At 52.2% G+C, this 19,920-nt stretch overlaps 1 protein-coding gene across 1 annotated transcript in view; it reads left to right on the plus strand.

Moving 5' to 3' along the window:
• XKR7 (XK related 7) overlaps positions 1–18,726 on the plus strand; it is a 28,281-nt gene extending 9,555 nt beyond the window's left edge. Inside the window, exons 2-3 of the mRNA XM_077872668.1 lie at positions 10,431–10,633; positions 11,846–18,726. Coding sequence (XP_077728794.1) covers positions 10,431–10,633; positions 11,846–12,801 — 1,159 coding nt within the window. The 3' untranslated portion in view covers positions 12,802–18,726. The remainder of the gene's footprint in view (positions 1–10,430; positions 10,634–11,845) is intronic.
• The last annotated feature ends 1,194 nt before the right edge of the window (positions 18,727–19,920 follow it).

Here is a 19,920-nt window from a genome sequence, read left to right on the forward strand (position 1 = left end):
GAGAACATAGGTGTCTAGACCCCAGCCCATTTCTTTCCTTTCCATGTTACTTTGAAGCAAATCTTGGGACATCATATCACTGCATCCATAAATATTTCAGTACCTCTCTAAAAAAGATGAACTTTTAAAAAGTATAACTAAAATACATAATACTATTATCACACCTTAAAAAAGGAATAATAATTTCTTAGAAATTCATATGGTAAGGGTGCCTGGGTGACTCAGTCAGTTAGTGCCTGACTCTTGATTTTGGCTCAGGTCAAGATCTCAGGGTTGTGAGATCGAGCCCCAAGTCGGGCTCTGTGCTGGGTGTGGAACCAGCTTGGGATTCTTTCTTTCTCTCTCTCTCTCTCTCTCACTCTCGCTCTGTCCCACCCCCATTTTCTCTCCCTCTCTAAAAAAAATAATAATAATAAAAATAAATAAAAATTCATATGGTGTTTTTAAAAATTAGTTGCTAACATATCCAAATTGGACATTTTTTGCACAAATATTCTAATTTCCATCTATTCTTGAAAGATTGAAATTCCATCCACACTGGGCTCACATTCTCCCAGGGCAGCAATTAGCTAGAGCTGTTCTGCTTTCTAGACAAGGGCCCATCTATCCTTCCCCAGAGTACCCCATAATAACAGTGTGGCCTCTCTACCTTCTAGGAGCTCATACACCAGGGACAGATAGAAGTGGTACTTTCTCCCTTCCCTGGTCTCCAAGTACTTTCAGATGCCACGAGACTGGACTCTCACCCCCTTTTCCCCCTGGCTCATGCCCTGCCACACAGGGACAATTCTGCCCAGAGATATCAGGAAAAGAGAGAAAGGGTAGAGGGCAAAGAGTGCTGGGCTAGAGTATGGAAGTATTGGGCTTTAGTTTCTGCTCTGCACCCATTTCACAGATAGGAAAAGTGAGACCCAGAGAGAGGAAGAAGTCTGGCTGTATTCATACTGTAAAGGACAAAAGAAGTAGGAACTCAGTCCCAAATGCTTTGCTTGGAGAGGGGCTGCCTGCTTCCCTGCTGAGTGAAAAGAGGAGCTGGTGGCAGTGGGTAGGAGGGGAGAGGGTCTCAGCTTTTCAGCTAGAGCCTAAAATTAGTGGCAGGAAAATGTTTGGCCTTAGCCCAGCAAAAAAGAGGTGCCGTGACTCTGTAGAGGGCTGCTAAGGAGGAGGGAAACAGCCCAGCTTTCAGCACTGCACGAAATGGGAGCCAAACGTGTAAAATCACATTCTTTTCTGACATTTATGACTCATTTGGCTGCCAACCCCAGGAAGGTCCCATTTTGCATCCTTACAGGAGTGCTCAACATTGAGGGGTGGACAGATGGGGAGGGAGCCTCAAGGCCATTCCCTACAAGAGCTTGGTAGGTCCCAGTGCAGGTAAGGGGGACACACACACACCCCCCTGCCATTTTCCCCAGAGAATGAACAGACTGCATCTGGGTCTGCAGGGCCTGACTCAGCTTGATTTGCTCCCTGTGGTGAAATGGAAGAGTCACCATTCCGGATTTGAGATGCAACTCTGATGTATCTGGCTATTGACCTTGGGGAAGTCACTTCTCCAAATGTCTGCTACTTGCTTCTGGAGTCCATGCCCTCCTGGGGGAGGGTGTTGGGGGGACCATATTCAACTCTCACCTGTAACTGATCTCCCACCTTCCACCTCTCTCCCCTCTGTTCCTCGCAGAGTGTTCCCTCTAAAATGCTCGGGTACTAGCCAGCTCCACCATTGTTCACTTGTTTAAAACCTCTCTGTGGCTCCCCATCACTCTTTCTTTTTTTTTTTTTTTTTTAAGATTTTATTTATTTATTTATTCATGAGAGACAACAGAGAGAGAGGCAGAGACACAGGCAGAGGGAGAAGCAGGTTCCATGCAGGGAGCCCAACGTGGGACTTGATCCCAGTACTCCAGGATCATGCCCTGAGCCGAAGACAGACGCTCAACTGCTGGGCCACCCAGGCATCCGGATCCTCATCACTCTTAAGATACAGACCAAATGCTTCACCATGGCCCCGTCATGTCTCACTTTCTCACCTCCTTCTCTGAGCTATAGCCATTCTGACCATTTACTGCTTCCCTGAAACTCAGGACCTTTGCCCGTGTTGTTCCTCTGTCAGAAATTCCCCTTCTCCCTCCTTCACCTGGTTAATTCCTGTGCCTGCTTCAGATCATGGCTCAGCAGCCACCTCCTGAGAAGCTTTCCCTGACTGCCACGCCTTTGCAAGCTGGGCCAGGCCCTGTCTGGAACCCATGGAATGTTTGTCGTTACCAGTTTACATGCTGACTTAAACCACATCCAGTTTTCCTACTTGGGCAACGCCAAGTGGGCTGGGTCTGTCTTGCTCACTCTTGTGCCCACAAAACCTCCCAGGGCTGTAGTGAGGAATTCTAGCCAAGTACATTCAAGTACATTCATGAGCGGCAGTTGTTTTCAGGGAATGGACAGAGACACCCCGAAAGGGACTTCTCTGACCCTCTGCCTCCTGGGGACAGATTCGATGAGCCCCTGGAAAAGCCAGCCTAGGAGCAGATCCCAGGTCTGCCAGAAACTAAACTGGAAACTACGAGGCCTCCTCTTCCTGCTGGGTCCTCTGAGTCAGTTTTATGCATACCACCCCTTTCTGGTTTCATAGCTACCCAATTAAGTGGGCATGAGCTGAGGCATTCAGAGAGGAAAGGAGCTTGCCCAAGACTACACAGACAGTAAATGATGAATCCAGAATCTGAACTCTGGTCTCCCTAACTCCCAAGCTGGAGTTCTTTCTCTTTGCACTTGACTGCCTTTACTTGGGGGGAACTTATAAAGCAGAGTGTATAAAGTACATCCACACATTCATGCATTCAAGAAATAAATATAGATTGAACATTAACTATGCCGGGCACTAGGGACATAGCAGAAAACAGGACAACCAGGATCCCCGCAACATCAGAGAGACAGACAACAAATATGTAAGCAAGAAATCAGACCATTTCATGTTGTGATATGTGTTAATCGAGAAAAGAAAGCAGAGTGACAGGACAGAAGGTGGCCAGAGGGGTAGGGAGAAGTGCTTTGGACGGGGAGTAAGAGGGATCTGGGAAGGCCTCTCTGAGGAGATGACACTGAGCTGAGGTGAAAAGAATGAGAATTTGCCAGGCATTAGTGAAGCCCCTTCTATGCAGAGGCCCCGAGGCTGGAAAGGGTCTGGGGTATTCAGGAAACAGCTGGAGAGGTATGAAGGGGAACGGTGGAGGGAGGTGGGGTCCTAGAGATGGACAAACCTGGATCCCACTAGGCCTCAAAGGTCATAGTGAGGATTTTATTCTAAGGTGTGGCATAACCTGACCTAGGATTTTACAGGATCCCTCAGCTGTGATAAGAATATGTTCAGAGAGGGCAAGGAAGGAAGGAGACCAGGGAGGAGGGAGGCAGCCAACACTTGTAGTTAGTGGCCTGTGCCGGAGTGGTGCCACCTGGTGGAGGGAAGCATTTGGGTTCAGGATATTGCTGTTGGGCCCTAATGCTACCAGAACTGGATGGGTGGGGCGATGGGTGTAGGCAAGAATACAGTTCCTGGGGCTTATTTTGCAGAGGAGGATGGAGGGCTTCGGAGGACTTAGACTTTCCCAGAAAGTCCAGTGAAGGATTGAGCCTGGGTCCCCTGGTCTGGTTACTACTGTCACCCATCCTCCGGTTTTCTCTGAAGCCCTGCCATTCCAGCTTGATTTTAGGTCCATCCCCATCCAACATGGGTCTTCCCTGGCAGCCATACCACACGCTTTCCAGGAAACCAAACCACCTTCTCCGAGGCAGAGGCCCAGGGAGAGCCAAGTTTCAGTCCTAGGGCCGGCACTACCTGGGTGTGTGACTTTTATACAAGCCCCTCTCCCTTTGTGGGTCTCAGTTTCTCCGTCTATAAAATGAGGGTAGTAATTGTGCCCACCCCAAGGATTTGCTGTGAGGAAGGGACAGTCTGTATAACAAGGTTAGTGTCCGGTTGGCACTCACTAACTGTGAGCTGCTATTCCCATTACTATGACCGCCTGCACACCGTCCCCCTACAGACCCACAGAACAGTAAGGCTCCACTTGTGCGGGGTGCCTGGCCTGGGTGGGGAACCAGAGAGCGAGCCGCGTAGGGGGTGGTTCCTGGCTGGAGCCCGAGTGCGGGAGCCGCTGGAAGCTGCTGTGTTTTTGGCCCAGAGCCATGAGGGGGAGTGGAAAGGGGCGAGAACACACACTCGGAAACGCTGAGACCGACAGATGGAGGAGCTGAGGATGTGAGAGACACAGACAGACAGAGACCCAGAGTTGGGAGATGGGGGGAAGGCAGGGGAGGACGGCAGGAAAGTCGGCAGTCGTGCCGAGCCACGAGCTGAGCAACAGACCACCAGATGGACCAGGCAGCAGAGAGACTGAAAGACAGACAGACAGACCAATAGGCCTAGCTAGAGTTCTAGAGACAGACAGAAAAGTAGGCCCAGTATCCAAAAGGGAAAGATAAGCTATCGTGACATCCAATGTACAGACAGACTGATGTTGCCAGCCTCTAAGAGCAGACAGACAGGCTGACCTAAGAGCTGAGGGTCAGTCTAGCAGATGGACATAGTATTTGCGAGACCACATGACCCATATTCCAAGGGACAGAGAGGTAGACTGACCCAGGGTCCCAGGGCAAGACTGTCTGACAGCCAGATTGACAGAGAGGCAGGTGAATAAATAGGCTAACCTGACCCTGCATGCAAGGCACAGACACAACAGGCTGAGCTGAGCCACAGACAGAGACAGTGACCCAGATCCAGGATCTGAGGGCAGACCCAGGGATGGTTCCAAGCTGGCCGTCTGCATGGAGACTGAGGCCCAGACCAGAAATCCTGACTGGTACTAGAGACTCCAGGTGACACAAGAAGCAAAAACAGGAGAGACACAGGGTGACCTAGACACTAGGCCCAGAAGCTTCCTGGCTTCTCAGGGACATGAGATACCTTCATCCTTCCTCCTTCCTTCTACCTATAAGAGGAGCCCCCCAGGTCTGGGGAATGCTGGAATGTTCCAGGGTCACAAAGGCAACCAGACCTGGGGAACAGAGAACGAGCTCCGTCCATTTCTTACACTTTCCTGCCTGCTCCCAGAGGCAATGGGGTCCAGAAAAGATAGCTTTTTGGATGCCTCACACCCTACCTGCTGACTTCTCCCTTCCCTAGGGTTGTGTGGGGTTTTTTTATTTGTTCTTTTGCCCATAACCCCACCTTCAACAATACATACTTATCTGCTCTTCCAGTTTCCTCCTGGACATGCTTCTTTTCTGAGCACAAGAAGGGTAGTCAGCAAATCAGATCCAAAACAGATCTCTGAGCACCTGTTTCCACACTGTGAAAGGGGTAGTGGTAAACCTGTCTGTTATGTTCTGGTTCACACTGGCCTTGGACAGTTTAAGTCAGTGTTGTGGGGGGCCCAAACAGGCTAAGATGTATCAGGGAAGCCTGCCTGGAGGAGGAAGGACAGAAATGAATCCGTGAGGCCAGGAGTTGCCTGCCCATGGAGTATCCCGGCAGTAAGCAATCTCAGGCAATGGAGCCCTAGGGCCTTGAAGGTCAAGAGAAAGACACATGCAAACACTCTTTCACCTTTGTTCATTCAACAAATATTTATTGAGTGCCTACTACATGTACTGATGCTGAGGAGACAGAGGTGACCAAGGCCGACTGAGTCCCTACCCTCATAGAGCCAGTGGTAAAACAGAAAATCAATATGTAAATTAATAAATAAGATTGTTTGATATGTATGTTACGAAGTTCAGACAGGGCTATGTGACAGTTGAGAGTGGTTTAGTGAGGGTGCAGGGTCCACATGGGATGAGTGACCTAGGAGGCCACTCTGAGAAGGTGACACAGGAGCTGATGAGGAACTAGCCATGGGAGGGTCTTGGGGAAGGGTGTTCCAGGCAGGGCAAGTAGCAAGTGCAAAGGTCCTGAGTCAGGAACGTTAGGCTGTGTTTGAGGAACCTCCAGGGCAGGTGGAGTGCCAACAACAAATGAAGCAGTAGCTTGAGAGTAGGAGAGAAACTAGCAGGGCCAGATGGTTTAGGGCCTGCAAGCCAAGGGAAAACCCTTGGACTTTATTCCAAGTGTGATGGGAGGCCCTTGGAAGGTTTTGAGAAGGGGAATGACATGATCTGACTGGTTTTTAAAGTATCTTGCCTGTTGCCACGTAGAGAATGGACTACAGGGGGGCAGGAGTGGATACCCAGAACCCACCAAGAAGGCAAAAGATGATAATGGTCGGGACCAAGGTGGTAGCAGTGGAGAGAATGGATGCATCGGGGATGCCTTTTGTTAGAAACCAGATGCACCCCACCCCCAGATTGGATTCCTCTCCCTGAGATGAGGCATCCTTCTTTGTGGGTGGTGTTGGTCCTGTTTGTGGTGAAAATCAGCTTCTTCCAACTTCCCTTCAAATAGAGTAGAATAGGTAGGCTTCCTGGAGGAGGTTTCAAGAGAGGCTACTTGGTGATCTGGAGAAGCCAGAGGCCTCCACCTACCATGTGCTCCCAATCTCTATATGCACACCCCTCTTAGTGTGCAAATTACTTTCAAACCCATCACCTCATCCAATGCTCACAACAAAGAGGAAAATGAGGCTCAGAGAGGCAAAGAGACTACCCAAGGCCATACAGCATCTGGGAAGCAAACCCACAAGCCCTGCATTTTGACATCTTGCCTTTCTGATCCTCATCCCAGCGGCTGTGACACAGGCAGGATGGTGAGTGCTGGCCCCTTCTCAAAGAAGGTAAAACTGAGGCACAGGGAAATTAGGTTACATGTCCTGGGCAGGGCTGTTTTAAAACCTTTGTGAGCCCCACATCTATCAAGCATATTAAAATGCAGCCACATCAAACACCAAATGTAAATTATATATAACCAGATAAAAGCCAAATTGCAGTCGATTGGCTGATATCATGTTCTGTTTTGCAGACATTTAATTAAACATTTATTAATTTTGATCCTGCAGTTTTTCCCTGTGTATTAGAGCCAATTTTTTCCCCAGGCCTCCAACGTTTTTCCTAGGCCCATGAAAACCTCACAGTCCCTTGGCACCAAGCATTTGGTACCGGCTGGAAGGAACAGTCACGGTTTTGGGTGCTGTTGCCAAAAGGGGCAGAGTGAGGCTGAACCCAGGTCCTCCCATCCCCGGACTGTAGCGTGGTCTTTCCACACTGCCCAATGCCTCATTTTGGGGACTCGGGGCCTCCTTTCTTCCCCTCCCCTTCCCCACTCAGCCCACAGCAGCCCTGAGCTGGGTGAGCCCTTTGTCTGTGGTTATCTGGGGTGAGGGGCCTTGGAAGCTGGCAGAGGAGGGGGCAGGAGTGGGCGGGGAGGTGGGCAGGCAGCCTGTCAGGTGGTGATGGATGCTGGCCGGCCCAGGGCCTCCCTCATGCTGACCCGGGCCAGGAAACAGATGGTCCTCCAGCCTGAGAGAAACTTCCAGGGTGTCGCCCTCCCCCAACTCCCCAGGCCCCTTCACGTCGGACCAGCTGGTCTCTCCTTTCTGTTCAAACCCAGAGCCACAGGAACGAGGAAGGGAACAGGTCTGGGGGAAGATGGAGGCTGGGAAAGGTGGTCTGTGATCTGGGCTCCCCAGAAGCCCTGCAGCCCATCCTGGTCTCTCCCATAGCCCCCCACTCCTGGCCATCTCTGCCTCTGCTGTCTGCCCCTCCTCAGTGCCCTGCCTTAGCTCAGCCTGTCAGCCCAGGCCTGGACCAAACCCCAGCCTCTCCTGGCTTTCCTCCAAACCAGCCTCCAGAGCGAGCTTTCTAAGCCAGCAAGCTGATCACATCCCCTTGACTGTGGGATAGAACTCAGATTTAAAATAAAATATGAACGCTTCAGTCCGGAATGTAATGCCCTTCACAATTCTAATCTTCCTATGCCCCTGCCTGTGAAAAGCCACCCCTCCATGCCCAGCAAATCACTGGCCATATCCCTAAAAGGCCATGCCTCTATGCCTTGGTCTCGGCTGGTTCTTCTGCCTGGAATGCCCTTCTACCTCCTGCGTGCCTTCTAATCCTACCTATGCTTTAAAACTGAGATCAAATGTTTCTTCCTCTGGGAAGTCTTCCCTGATTTCCTCCCTGCTCCAGCTAAAGTTACCCATCTCTTTTCTGGGTTCCACAGCAAGTCAGATCTTATCTTGTCTCTGCCCCATTGTACTGTGAGATACTTAAAGCACAGGGCCTGACACCCAAGAAGTGATCCAAAATATACTTGGTATGTGAATCAGTGATTCTGGCTGTTGGGATTCTTATGTGGGAGGAAGTCAGGGGCCCAGAGAATGAAAAGTACAGGGAAACAAATTTCTGTATACCAGAAGAAACACAGTCCAGTCTTGGAGACGCTCAAAAGGCAAAGGCCCTGCCCTGCCTCATAAGGTAGGGACTCCCTATCCTGGGGAGCGTGTAAGCAGGAGGTGTAAACACACAGGCCTGTGGTTTGCGGAAGGACTGCTAGCATCAGAATGGAGAGTTAGACTGAGGAGCCTTTGCTTTTGTTGATTCTGCTTCTCTTCCCCTTCCCAGCTGCTGGTTCCACACTGTGTATGTCATGTCGAGGGTGTGTCTACATCATTGATTGGTGCCGGGAAGACACAGGGATGAGGAGGAGAGCCCTGAATGGGATGTTTCTGGCCATGTTATGGGAAGGAGAGATTGAGTCACAGAGCATTAGCTCTAAAAGGATCTCCAGAGTCATCAAGCCCATCCTTCTTGTTGGCAGATAGAGAAACTGAGGCCTAGGGAGGGCCACCCCATTTCTGTGATGGAATACTCCTTTGGGGAAACTCTTGGTATCAGTTGATCCCAAATTCCAGGGAGTACTGTGAATCCTCTCTTGAACTGGCAACACACAGTTGAATACAGTTGGTCCCCAGGTTCCCAAACAACATCTTAAAAATGCCAGCACTTCACATCTGGGAGTAGACCTCCCCAAACCTGGTTCTCCAATTTCAGATTCAAGTAATAGGATCACTGAATCTCTGTTGGGATTTTCTTCCCTGATTTCTGCGGAGATAACATCTAGAAGAGTGCTCTCTGGTTTCAGCAAAGGGTGTGCCTGCCCCATGAATCAGAGAATTTGGGAGTTGGGGGCAGGTCTATGGCTGCACAGCCTGGGGCAGATCTGCTGGGCAAAGAACGAGGGCAGAGAGGGGAAAGCACGCCTGGAGATCTGGGTGGCAGGCCCCTTCTCATCTTACATGGGCACTGCACTTCATTGGTGGAGAGCATTTTAAAACCCATTTTATCCTCACAGCCAATTTGGGAGGGATTCCACTGAGGCTCAGAGAGGTTCTGGCTCAAGATCACATAGTAGTTGAAGCAAAGTGAGCACTTGAACTCAGGACTTCAGAATCCTTTCCTTACTCCCTACTTGGTTACCAGAGTTGTATTCAATTGAAACAAACTTGCCATCATGCATGCATTCACTCTTTGAGCCAACACAGATTGAGCACCCACTGTGTGCTAAGAACAGACAGTACAGCAGTTAGCAAGCTGACTGAGTCATCCTCACAGAGCTCCCAGTCTGGGGGTGATGGATGCATTAGCAGGCAGTTACAACTCGCTGTGGGTTAGACAGAAGCCTGTCTGGAGAGGTCCCTACCCCAGGTGGAAAGTGGTCAGCAGAGCCTTTCTGGAAAAGGTGGTGTTTAAAAGCTGAGCTTTGTTAGAAAAGCAGGAGTTACCAGGTGTGGGGCTGCGGCGCGGTTGGAAGATAGGGCAAGGTGTTCCGGGCAGAGGGAACAGCAGGTGCAGAAGCCCAGAGGTGAGGGAGCATGTTCGGAGCTGGGGTCTGTGGCCTGTGCAGCACAGCTGTAGCCGTGAAATTTGCTGGAAGAAGCAGCTCATGAGGAAGCATCGAAGTCTCACATGCCAGGGGACCTATGAGCAGCTTCTCTGTGCCCTGTGGGGAAGAACTGGGCACTGAGAGGTGTAGTTGGGGATCAAGTCAGGAAGCTGGGGGTTGGCACCAGGGACTGTTCCTGAAGGAACCAGGCTATCTGGCTTTGAATCCTGGTTCCCCTGCTTCCTAGCTGTGTGACCTTGGACAAGTGGTATAGCTCTCTAGGTGTTAAGTTTCCTCATCTATAAAATGAGGACAGTAATGGGAACTTCAGTGCACGGTAAGGAGTTGGGAATCCCGCAAAAAAAGCAGACCCCAGAGCAATAATGATGATGAGAATGCTGAACTAAGGGTTTACTTTGTGCCAGTGCTTTAAGCTAGGGAGCCCATTCGGGGATCCCCACTCCCCCCACGACGACGACAGCCCCCGAGGTGATCCTTACAAAGGCGCATTTTACAGCCGAGGATACGGGCTGTGCTCAGCGCAGGGAGCGTTTACACACCGCGCACCTGCCTCAAGGGGGCTGAGCGCGGGGGCCTGAGCTCGGCGTCCCTCCCGCAGGTACCTGCGCGCCATGTACCTGGGGCTGCAGAGCCGCTGGCGCGGGGAGAGGCTGCGGCGCCACTTCTACTGGCGGATGCTGTTCGAGAGCGCGGACGTGAGCATGCTGCGCCTGCTGGAGACCTTCCTGCGCAGCGCGCCGCAGCTCGTGCTGCAGCTCAGCCTCCTGGTGCACCGCGGCGGCCAGCCCGACCTGCTGCCCGGTGAGCTCCGCCCCCGCCCACCCAGCCCCGCCCCAGGGCTCGCCCCGCTTCCGTAGTCTGCTGCAGGGGGCCCACTACCCTTCCTACCACCCCCACTACTAACCACTTGCTGTCAGGGATTTGGAGGCTCCACCCCCGCTACTCTCACTACCTTCCAGGCCTCTGGAGACACCCAAGTCCCCTCCAGCGGCCCATTTACCCTCCGTGTCGGGAGGGGCCTGGCCTCCTTTTGGGACCCCTGGGTGTCCCCACTCTCATCCTCCCCCCTTCCCCCTTGCCAGGGCAGAGCAGACCCCATTTCTGCTAAGTCCAAAAACACCCCTGACCCCATCACCACACCTCAGACCCTACCCCTCATTCCCCCAAACTGTCCTGATCCCAGATGGCATCTCTTGGGGACCCTCCCCTAACTCACAGACTTGCTCAGTCACCCTCAGTCTCCAGAGAGCCTGTTTATCAGCCCCCTCACTGGTCTTCACTTCCTAAGGACGCCTCCCAGGCTTAGTCCTGGTCCCCATGCCCTCTCATAGACCAGGCCAACCCTTTATGGCAGAGAAAAGCCATATCCCAGAGTTACCCATGCTCCTCCCACCCAGACACTGTCCATCCCACCTTCAATGACCTCAAAGATTCTATCACCACCTCTGGCTCCTGGACACCCTTTCCCCAGGTTCCCGGGCCCCAATCAGAACTTCCCAACACGGATTTCTTCTCATACCCTCAGCTGTGTTCAGCTTGGATACCCCTCTCCACCCCCCAGCTTCACCCTGGTGGCTTGTAGCTACAAATAGTCCCCTCCTGGCTCCTCCATGCCCTAATCATGACACCCCCCCCCCCCAACTCTTCACCTTCTTTTTCACTCCCAGAATCCTGGACCCTAATTTCCCACCCTCCCACCAAGACCCCTGAATCCCAACATCCCTTATTCTTAGAGACCTGGCCTTGTCCCTTATGGAGACCAGAGTCACCCATCTTCCCTCTGCCTTTATGCTCCTGCAGAAGTACCCAGCCCCATCCACTCTCCCTGCTCCCATCATTGCTCTTAAAGACCACCCACCTAGGCCCTCTGCCCAGCCCTCCTGATTTAGAGAGACCCTTCCCTCACACCTCCTCAGAACCCAGCTCCTGACCCAGAACCCTCCCCCTCTCCTCAGACCCCAACCCAGACCCACCCCTAACCCAGCCCACCCCACCCTCACCCTGTCTCTGCAGCCCTGTCCACCTCCGCCTCCCTCGTGTCCCTGGCCTGGACGCTGGCCTCCTACCAGAAGGTGCTGCGGGACTCGCGGGACGACAAGCGGCCGCTGTCCTACAAGGGCGCCGTGGCCCAGGTGCTGTGGCACCTGTTCACCATCGCGGCTCGCAGCCTGGCTTTCGCGCTCTTTGCCAGTGTCTACAAGCTCTACTTTGGCATCTTCATCGTGGCTCACTGGTGCGTCATGACCTTCTGGGTCATCCAGGGCGAGACAGACTTCTGCATGTCCAAGTGGGAGGAGATCATCTACAACATGGTGGTGGGCATCATCTACATCTTCTGCTGGTTCAATGTCAAGGAGGGCCGCAGCCGCCGCCGCATGACCCTCTACTACTGCATCGTCCTGCTTGAGAATGCCGCGCTCACTGGCTTCTGGTACTCTAGCCGCAACTTCTCCACCGACTTCCACTCGCTCATCCTGGTCTGTGTGGTGGCCTCCAGCTTTGCGCTGGGCATATTCTTCATGTGTGTCTACTACTGCCTCCTGCACCCCAATGGGCCCATGCTGGGTCCCCAGGCAGCTGGCTGCATCTGCCCGGAGGCCCCAGGACCCTGTGGCCCACCAGCCGATGCTGTCACAAGTCCCCCGAGGTCCCTACCAAGGACTACAGGCGCTGAGAGGGAAGGGCCCTCAGTGGGGGGTGAGCGTGCAGGGACCCCCACGCCACCTGTCTTCCAGGTGCGGCCTGGCTTGCCTCCCACACCAGTGGCTCGTCCTTTGCGGACAGAGGGGCCTGTCATTCGGATTGACCTGCCCCGGAAGAAGTACCCTGCATGGGATGCTCATTTTATTGACCGCAGGCTCCGGAAGACCATTCTGGCGCTGGAGTACTCCTCTCCTGCCACACCTCGGTTGCAATACCGGAGTGTGGGGACCCCCCAGGAGCTGCTGGAGTATGAGACCACGGTGTAGGCCACAGTCTCCCTGCAGAAAGGGATAGGCTTGGCTGACCCCACATCAACCACAGTGTTGAGCCCAGAATTTCAGGGCCACCCAGCTAAAGGGGTGTGAATCTGTTGGTCCCGGGGTAGAGTGGCCTACCATTGGGTTCTTTCAGGGGAGGGGACAGCCTTGTGGAGGCCCCAGCCCTAGACCCTGTTTTCAGCCCTGTGGCCCATTTCCTAAACTCCCCCGAACTAGGGTCCAGGGAATTAACTGGTGCTACACTCCTCATTAGCTGCCCCACTTTCATGAAGGCCTACGTACCACATCTGGTGCCAGGGGCACTGCACCCTCTCCCCTGCCTGGAGTCACCCACATGTTGCTCCTGGTGGACCTTCCAGAGAAAGGGCACTGTCTGGGGCCCATGACCTAGGCCCTGTGCTCCTCAGGGGGTGTGTATGTGTGTGCGTGGGGGGGGGGTGCTGCTTCTTTGGGGACGGATCTCTGAGAAGGATGGAGAAGGTCATGGAAGATGTGAGGGGAGGTGGGAGCATCTGGTGGGCAAGGTTGGTACAGTTCCCGTGGGGTCCAAGATCCGGAGCCTGGGCAGGAGGGAAATGAAAGGAGGGAGTTGGGGTGGCGTGGGGAGTTGGGGTGGGAACTAACAGTGCTGCAGCTGGACAGGAGGAAGAACCCTGAGACAACCGAGGGGTTGAGGCCAGCAGAAGCATGAAGCGAGAGCAGGTTGGGGGCAGCAGAACCCTCAATCCACCACATAGAGAATGTTCAGGAGACACCCTTTGTTGTGGGCTCTATTATGGATGAGGTTCTAGACACCTCAGGTGAAATGTTTCCAGGAGCCATTCTTTGTTCTAGATGAGTATCTAGAACATTTCTTCCAGATAAAGGTCTTGAATACAACAGATAAAATGTCTAGGAAGATAGTCTGGGCTCAATTATACATGAGGTTCTAGCACATTTAGCAGAGAAACTGTTCTAGAGAGACATTCTTAACTCTGGATTAAGTTTTAGAACACTTACCTGATAAAATGTCTGAGGGAGTCACTCTGATCTGGATTCTGTGGTGAGCGTGAAGGCACTGGAGCCCTGCTGTTCTGCTCTGGGAGATTGTAGCTCCTGCCATGGTGGTGGGGAGGGGACTCTAGAACCCCATGTAAGTGGGATGTTCTAGGAACGGGAACTCCAGTTTCGATTTCTGGGATTTATAGGAGTTCTGTGCCCTCATCCACCTTGGTCCACAGCTGTTTTCCCCAGACAAAAGTGTCCTCACAACCCTTGAGACAGTTCAATCGCCAACTGGTTTCCAGCTGAAAAAAATTAGCTCTGGGGACATGACATAAATCTTGGCTCTCAGCCACCCTGCAGATGCAGCTCCCTGGAATAGCAGCTGGAAAACTGACAGGTTTTTGCCTCAGATCTGACAAATTTCTAGGACCTGTAGTCTATTCCCCTAACATCCTAGGGTGCCCATGGGACCACTTCCCACGCCCCCTCCCCCTTTCTCTGGGACAGTCAGTCCTGGATAGGGTGGGGGAGTCTGGGAGCAGAGAAGTTGGCAGTTCTGTGGGGTGAGGGGACAGAGCCTCTAAACAGAGCTTGGAGCCTCCCCCCACGTCCCCACTCCCCATGCCAACTAAGTTCCGTTCACTACAAGGGCACAGCAGACAATATTAAGGACACCTGCAGACCTGGGCTGGGGGTGAGGAGGCCCATGAGAATCCCAGACTATGCAATTAGAAAGGCACTTTGCTCTCTCTTGTTCAGCCGCCCTTGGGTTATAAATGGGGAAACAGAGGCCCAGAGTGGCAGCTAGTCTCACGGGTCCCAGAATCCTGCTGTCCCATCAGATAGTGACGGGTGAGGTGAATTTACTGAGGATTCAAGGAGAGGGACACATTCAGGGTGCAGGGTGACCCCAAAGGCAGAGAGGGCAGGACTGCCCACATACACAAGCACACATCACACCTGTGACACAAGTCACCTCACCCCCCAGCACACAGGCGACTGCATAGACATCCACATGGGCCCAGATGGAGTGTGCATTCCCTCCACCAACACATAAGAATGCTTTTACTACTTTCTTTCTTCTACTTCCCCAACCCCTGAGAAGCTTCAGGAACCAGGCCTGAGGTGATGGGTGGTGGAAGAGGTCTGGTGCTGACCCAGGCCTCCTCTGGTGGGTTCACCACCTCATTCTCACCTTGTCTTCTGCCCAAATCTGTCTCCAGAGACTGAATTCCAGGGCCAGTTACATGTTAAAGCCCTTGGTGAGGCAACTATGCTGGGGAAGCAGACCCAAGTCTGGATGACTGCTTCTCCAGGGCCAAGTGTTATCTCCCCTAAACTCGCCCCTGCTTGCAATAGCTCTACAACCCAGTTTACAAAGGAGGAGATTGAGGCTTAGAGAAGTGACATGAGGTCAGCCTTGACAAGTTATTTTACTCCCCAGCATCCTTGAATGGCCCACCCAGTGGCTGTCCCATCAGCCAGCGTCCTAGAAGGAAAAGTTAAAAATACCCTCCCTGGAAGCTGGAAGTCCTTACAGCTCCAAAAGCCACCAGAGAAGGAGGGAATAGGAATGAGCCGGCAGTGCTAAGATGCGGCCTGAGGCTCTCAGGGAAACCAGGGCCACAGTTTTGGACCTTCCTCCATCCCTACCCTCCACATCTCTTTTCCACAAAACCCACCTTCAAAGCCTCTGCCTCCAAGGACAACCAAGCCCTGGAAATGACCACAGTGAGGGGCCCTAGGAGAGGCCACAGGCACCTTCTCCTGCTTGTTACCCTCAGGAAAGAGCTGAGCCTCCAAGGAACCCACCCCCAACCACCATATACCCGGGAACTCAGGACCCCATCCCTTCCTGTCCTGAGGTCGTGCTCTCAGCTGGCCTGTCTCCCTCTTCACCTGGTCCTCATCAGTCTTCTTGTTTCACTGGGCTAGTGGAATCAGAAGAGGGGAAGGGGCATCATCCCATTTGTGTTATTTTGTTGTTGTTTTTTTTTCTGTGACACAATCTACCTCAGCCAGTCCCTCTCTTCCCTGCCAGAATTGGACCCCCTGGGTCCCTTCTTCCTGCTTCCCATTGTCTGTCCTGTACCCCAGCTTGGCTGCTTAGTCCTTCCCAGAACCCCTACAGGGTCCTTGCAGTGAGAGAATATTCCAGAACCACAGCCCAGAGGGACCCGTGAGGTCCCTAAGTTTCCTGCCCTCCACATCTACTATAGAGGAGAAATGGAGGCCCAGAGAGAGCCAGGGACTTGCCCAAGGTCACACAGAAAGTCAGTATCAGAGTTAAGCTTTTCCTGGAGCTAAGAGGTAGTTGGGTCCACCTTAATTTTGCCAGGAAGAGAACAGGACACTGAGTACCAAATTTGCCCTCAGTGACTCTACACCCAGGAGACATTGTCCCCGTTTTCAGGGTAGACCTCTGTCTCCCAGTTTTCTGGAACTGATCCCCCAGCTTGTTGACTGTGCTCCCCAAACCTCTCCAGGCACAACACACCCTTCATCACACCTCCATGCACTTATATACCATGTGCCTTGTAACTGTCACCCCAATTGAACAGCACAAACCTCCACCCCTCCCTAGCAAGGGTTCCCCCACAGGGAAGGTTTTCTTGGTCCCCTCCTCTCATCTGTCCCATCTTTGTGTCTCCCCCAAATCTGCCTTACCCCCAGGCATCTCCCTGCTACACTGAGTCCAACAGAGGCATGTCACCATAAAAGTGGGAGAAAGCAGAGGCCAGGGAGGGCGAGACCTGGTGAGGGCCAAAGGGGCTGGAAATATCTAAGGAAGGTCTTACCTAGCAACCCAATGCCCTAAGGACTAAAGTCCCACAGGTCCTTCCCTTGGAGCTCACCTGGGCTTGGCACTCACAGAAACCTAGGGTAGTGAGGAAGTGTTCCCAGAAAGGGGTATATGGGTTGCAAGTTCAAATGCCTTCAGGTACTGAAGAAAATGAGGGCAGAGCAAGTGCTATATAGTAGGTAGTGGTAGAGACTCTGGGAAACAGGAGAGTATGTGCCCTGCCTATAGGACCCTAGAATTCAAAGTTTTGAAAAACCTTGTGCTGGCCAAATAAATCTCAGATTTGGCCCATGGGCCACCAGTTTGAAATCTCTGGTTCAACATGTTGAGAAGGTTCTAGGAAGCCATGCAGAGTCTGATAACCCCTCTGGGGAAGTCAAGGACAGAGGCCTGGCTCCCTCTGAGACTTTAAAAAGTGACCCTGAGAGCTGTCCTCCCTCCACCCCCACTCTGAAAAGTGGAAAGGGAAGGGAGACCTGGGCATTCACAGGGTCCCTGCCTGGGGAACCATCATCTAATAAGGGCTAGAGGCCCCTCCATGCCTGAAGGGGGCACTTTAGAGGCTGAGGTTCTCCATTGTTGGGGCGTCTGGTTAGGAGGAACCTGCCTCCTGTGAAGGCAGAGTCCAGGGAGAGGAAGACTGAAAAAGACTGAAATCCAAGACCCAACTGCCGCCATCACATGCTGGCTCCTGCCACCCTTTGGCATCTGTCTCCCTCCCAGATAAAGCTGGAGGTAGGTCCTGCAGGGGGAAGAGCTACAAATTTCTATATGGATATGTTTTGAAAGGTCTCATTGGAAGGGACTGAATGATGCCAGGCCACCTGGGCAGCAGTGGGCATGGTGCCCAAGCTGCGTCTTCTCAACCAGAGGGCCTTCTAAGACCCTGGGCCTGGGTAGGGCAAAGGGACTACTACATGCCGATCTGGATGGGGAGGGGCTGGCCCTCTGATGCCTGGCCTCATCCACCCTTCTCTGATCACACCGTGGTGGGCGCTGCCCTCTCCCCAGCAATCCTGGCCTTTTTTCTATGCACAATCATTGTAAGGGCACCCCCAGGCCAGGCTGAAGGGGTGGGGGCCCTGGGGTTCCTGCAATAATCCCAGAGTGGAGGGTAGCCTAAGACAAAAATGAGGGAGAAGTTCACAGGGCGTGGAAGGAGGAAAGGATATTCCTCCATCTATCTCTCACCTGAATTTCCCAGAACCTAAACCAGACCTGTCTCCGATGGGCTAACCCACCTTGGCAGGGGGAGGGAGAGTGCTCTCAGATAAACACAGCCCTCAACCAACCCCCTTGGTTTTCCAGACTAGTAAAATAGTCAGAAAGGACCTGAATGATTCCCAGAGCACCCCCTCTTATAATTTTCACCCCTGAGGATCCTATAGTTTGGGAGATTTTTCTGCCAAACAAGCCTCACTTCTTGAAGAATAATTAATCTTCCCACATTAAATTAACTCAAGCTGAGCTTCTGATTGTAGATAAATGCTCCCAAGGCCTCAAGTTAGCTTTCAGGGCTTGAGGGTGGGGGAATATCTGTATTATTTTGGAGTGTTTAATACACAATTCTCATGGGCCTCCATTCCTGCCTCCACCGATCCTTAGGGTCTAGGACCCCAAGTTGGGAATCTGGTTTACTTATCCAGCGTCCTGTTTTACTAAGGGGGAAGGCTCATGGGGCAGCCAGCCCAAGGTCACTGGGCCAGTTGGTAGCAGGGTGGGACCAGAGCCCAGGTCCTTTGGGGCCCCACCAGAACATTCCCAGCACTGATGCTTCCCCTTCCACTAAGTCTCCAACTCCAGGAACCACTAGCCATGATCGAGGGGCTGATTTCCCTCCCTCAGCACAATTCCCAGTGATTCTCCCCTCTGGGTTCTTTCTTCCCTCTCTACCTGGCCCCCACCCTTGCCCACCTCTGTTTCCTATTCCTGGTCCCACCTCCTGGTATTTACTACATCTGTGCCATCCTTAGACCCCGGCCCCCACTCACCCCTCTGCGCTTCCCCCAGGAGGGGGAGGAGACCCCAAGCGGGGGCTTCTGTACTGAGACTCTTTTGTACACCACAAACTTTTTGTATATTTTTAATTTTGCTGCGACATGAGATATTAAAAGTCATTTCAGTACGTGCTGCTTGTGTCCTATTGTTTTGGTTGTTTGGGGCCAGAGGAAGGCGATGAAGAAGGAAGGAGAGGGAAGGAAGGATATCTTCTGCCACAATCCCTTGAGCTCCCTTAAGAGATTCAAGCGGTTCTGAGGCAGAGGAGCCTGCGTGCACACAGAATTCCCTGATGATTGGACAAAGCCTCAATCAATCAACTTGAATGCCCACCCACCCACCCCAAACCCTCGGGTTTTGGGGATTATCTCCAAACTCTTCATTTTACAGATAAGGGGAAAAAGCATCTGGGGACAGATTTGCCAGGGGTCCCAGGATGCACCCTAGACAAAGTCAGAACCCAGACTGAAGTTTCTAATCCCATTAAACCAAATATTTGTTAAGTACATATTATGTGCCAGGCACTCTTCTAGGCACCATGAACAAGAAAGATATAAAACAAACATGGTCCCTGCCTTCACAGAGATTACTTTCTAGAAAGTACTGTTCCTAAAAGATCTCCCTGCCTCCAGGGTTTCCACCCTCCATCTAGTGGTTCTCAAACTTCAAAGTATACAGAATCACTTGGGGTTGAGGGGGGTTTGTTTTATTTTATTTTATTTTTAATTTTTTTTAAAGATTTCATTTATTTATTCATGAGAGAGAGAGGGAGAGACACAGGCAGAGGGAGAAGCAGGCTCCATGCAGGGAGCCCGATGTGGGACTCATCCCTGGTCTCCAGGATCAGGCCCTGGGCTGAAGGCAATGCTAAACTGCTGAGCCACCCGGGCTGCCCCGAGGGGGTTTGTTTTAAATGCAGATTTCTACTCGGATAGGAGGTGGATAGAGTTTGCCTGGAAGTCTGCATTTTAAAGGTTCTCCGGGGGATTCTGGTGCAAGGAGTTTGAGACTCTCACTTTGAGGACCACTGCTTTAATGCATCCTCATCCTCTTACAAATCTGATCATGACATGACAGTTCTTTGCTATAGAATCTCCATGGTTCCCCAGGACCTTCAGGATAAAGATTGCAACTTTGGGGGGAAAAAAAAGGAAAGGAAGGAAGGAAGGAAGGAAGGAAGGAAGGAAGGAAGGAAGGAAGGAAGGAAGAAAAGAAAGAAAGAAAGAAAGAAAGAAAGAAAGAAAGAAAGAAAGAAAGAAAGAAAGAAAGACAGACTTTTTCATGCTGCTGACTTTTCACTATTGGGCCCCAAATACTTTTTA

Source organism: Canis aureus, chromosome 26 (genome assembly GCF_053574225.1).
Source record: "Canis aureus isolate CA01 chromosome 26, VMU_Caureus_v.1.0, whole genome shotgun sequence".
Classification (NCBI taxonomy): domain Eukaryota; kingdom Metazoa; phylum Chordata; class Mammalia; order Carnivora; family Canidae; genus Canis; species Canis aureus.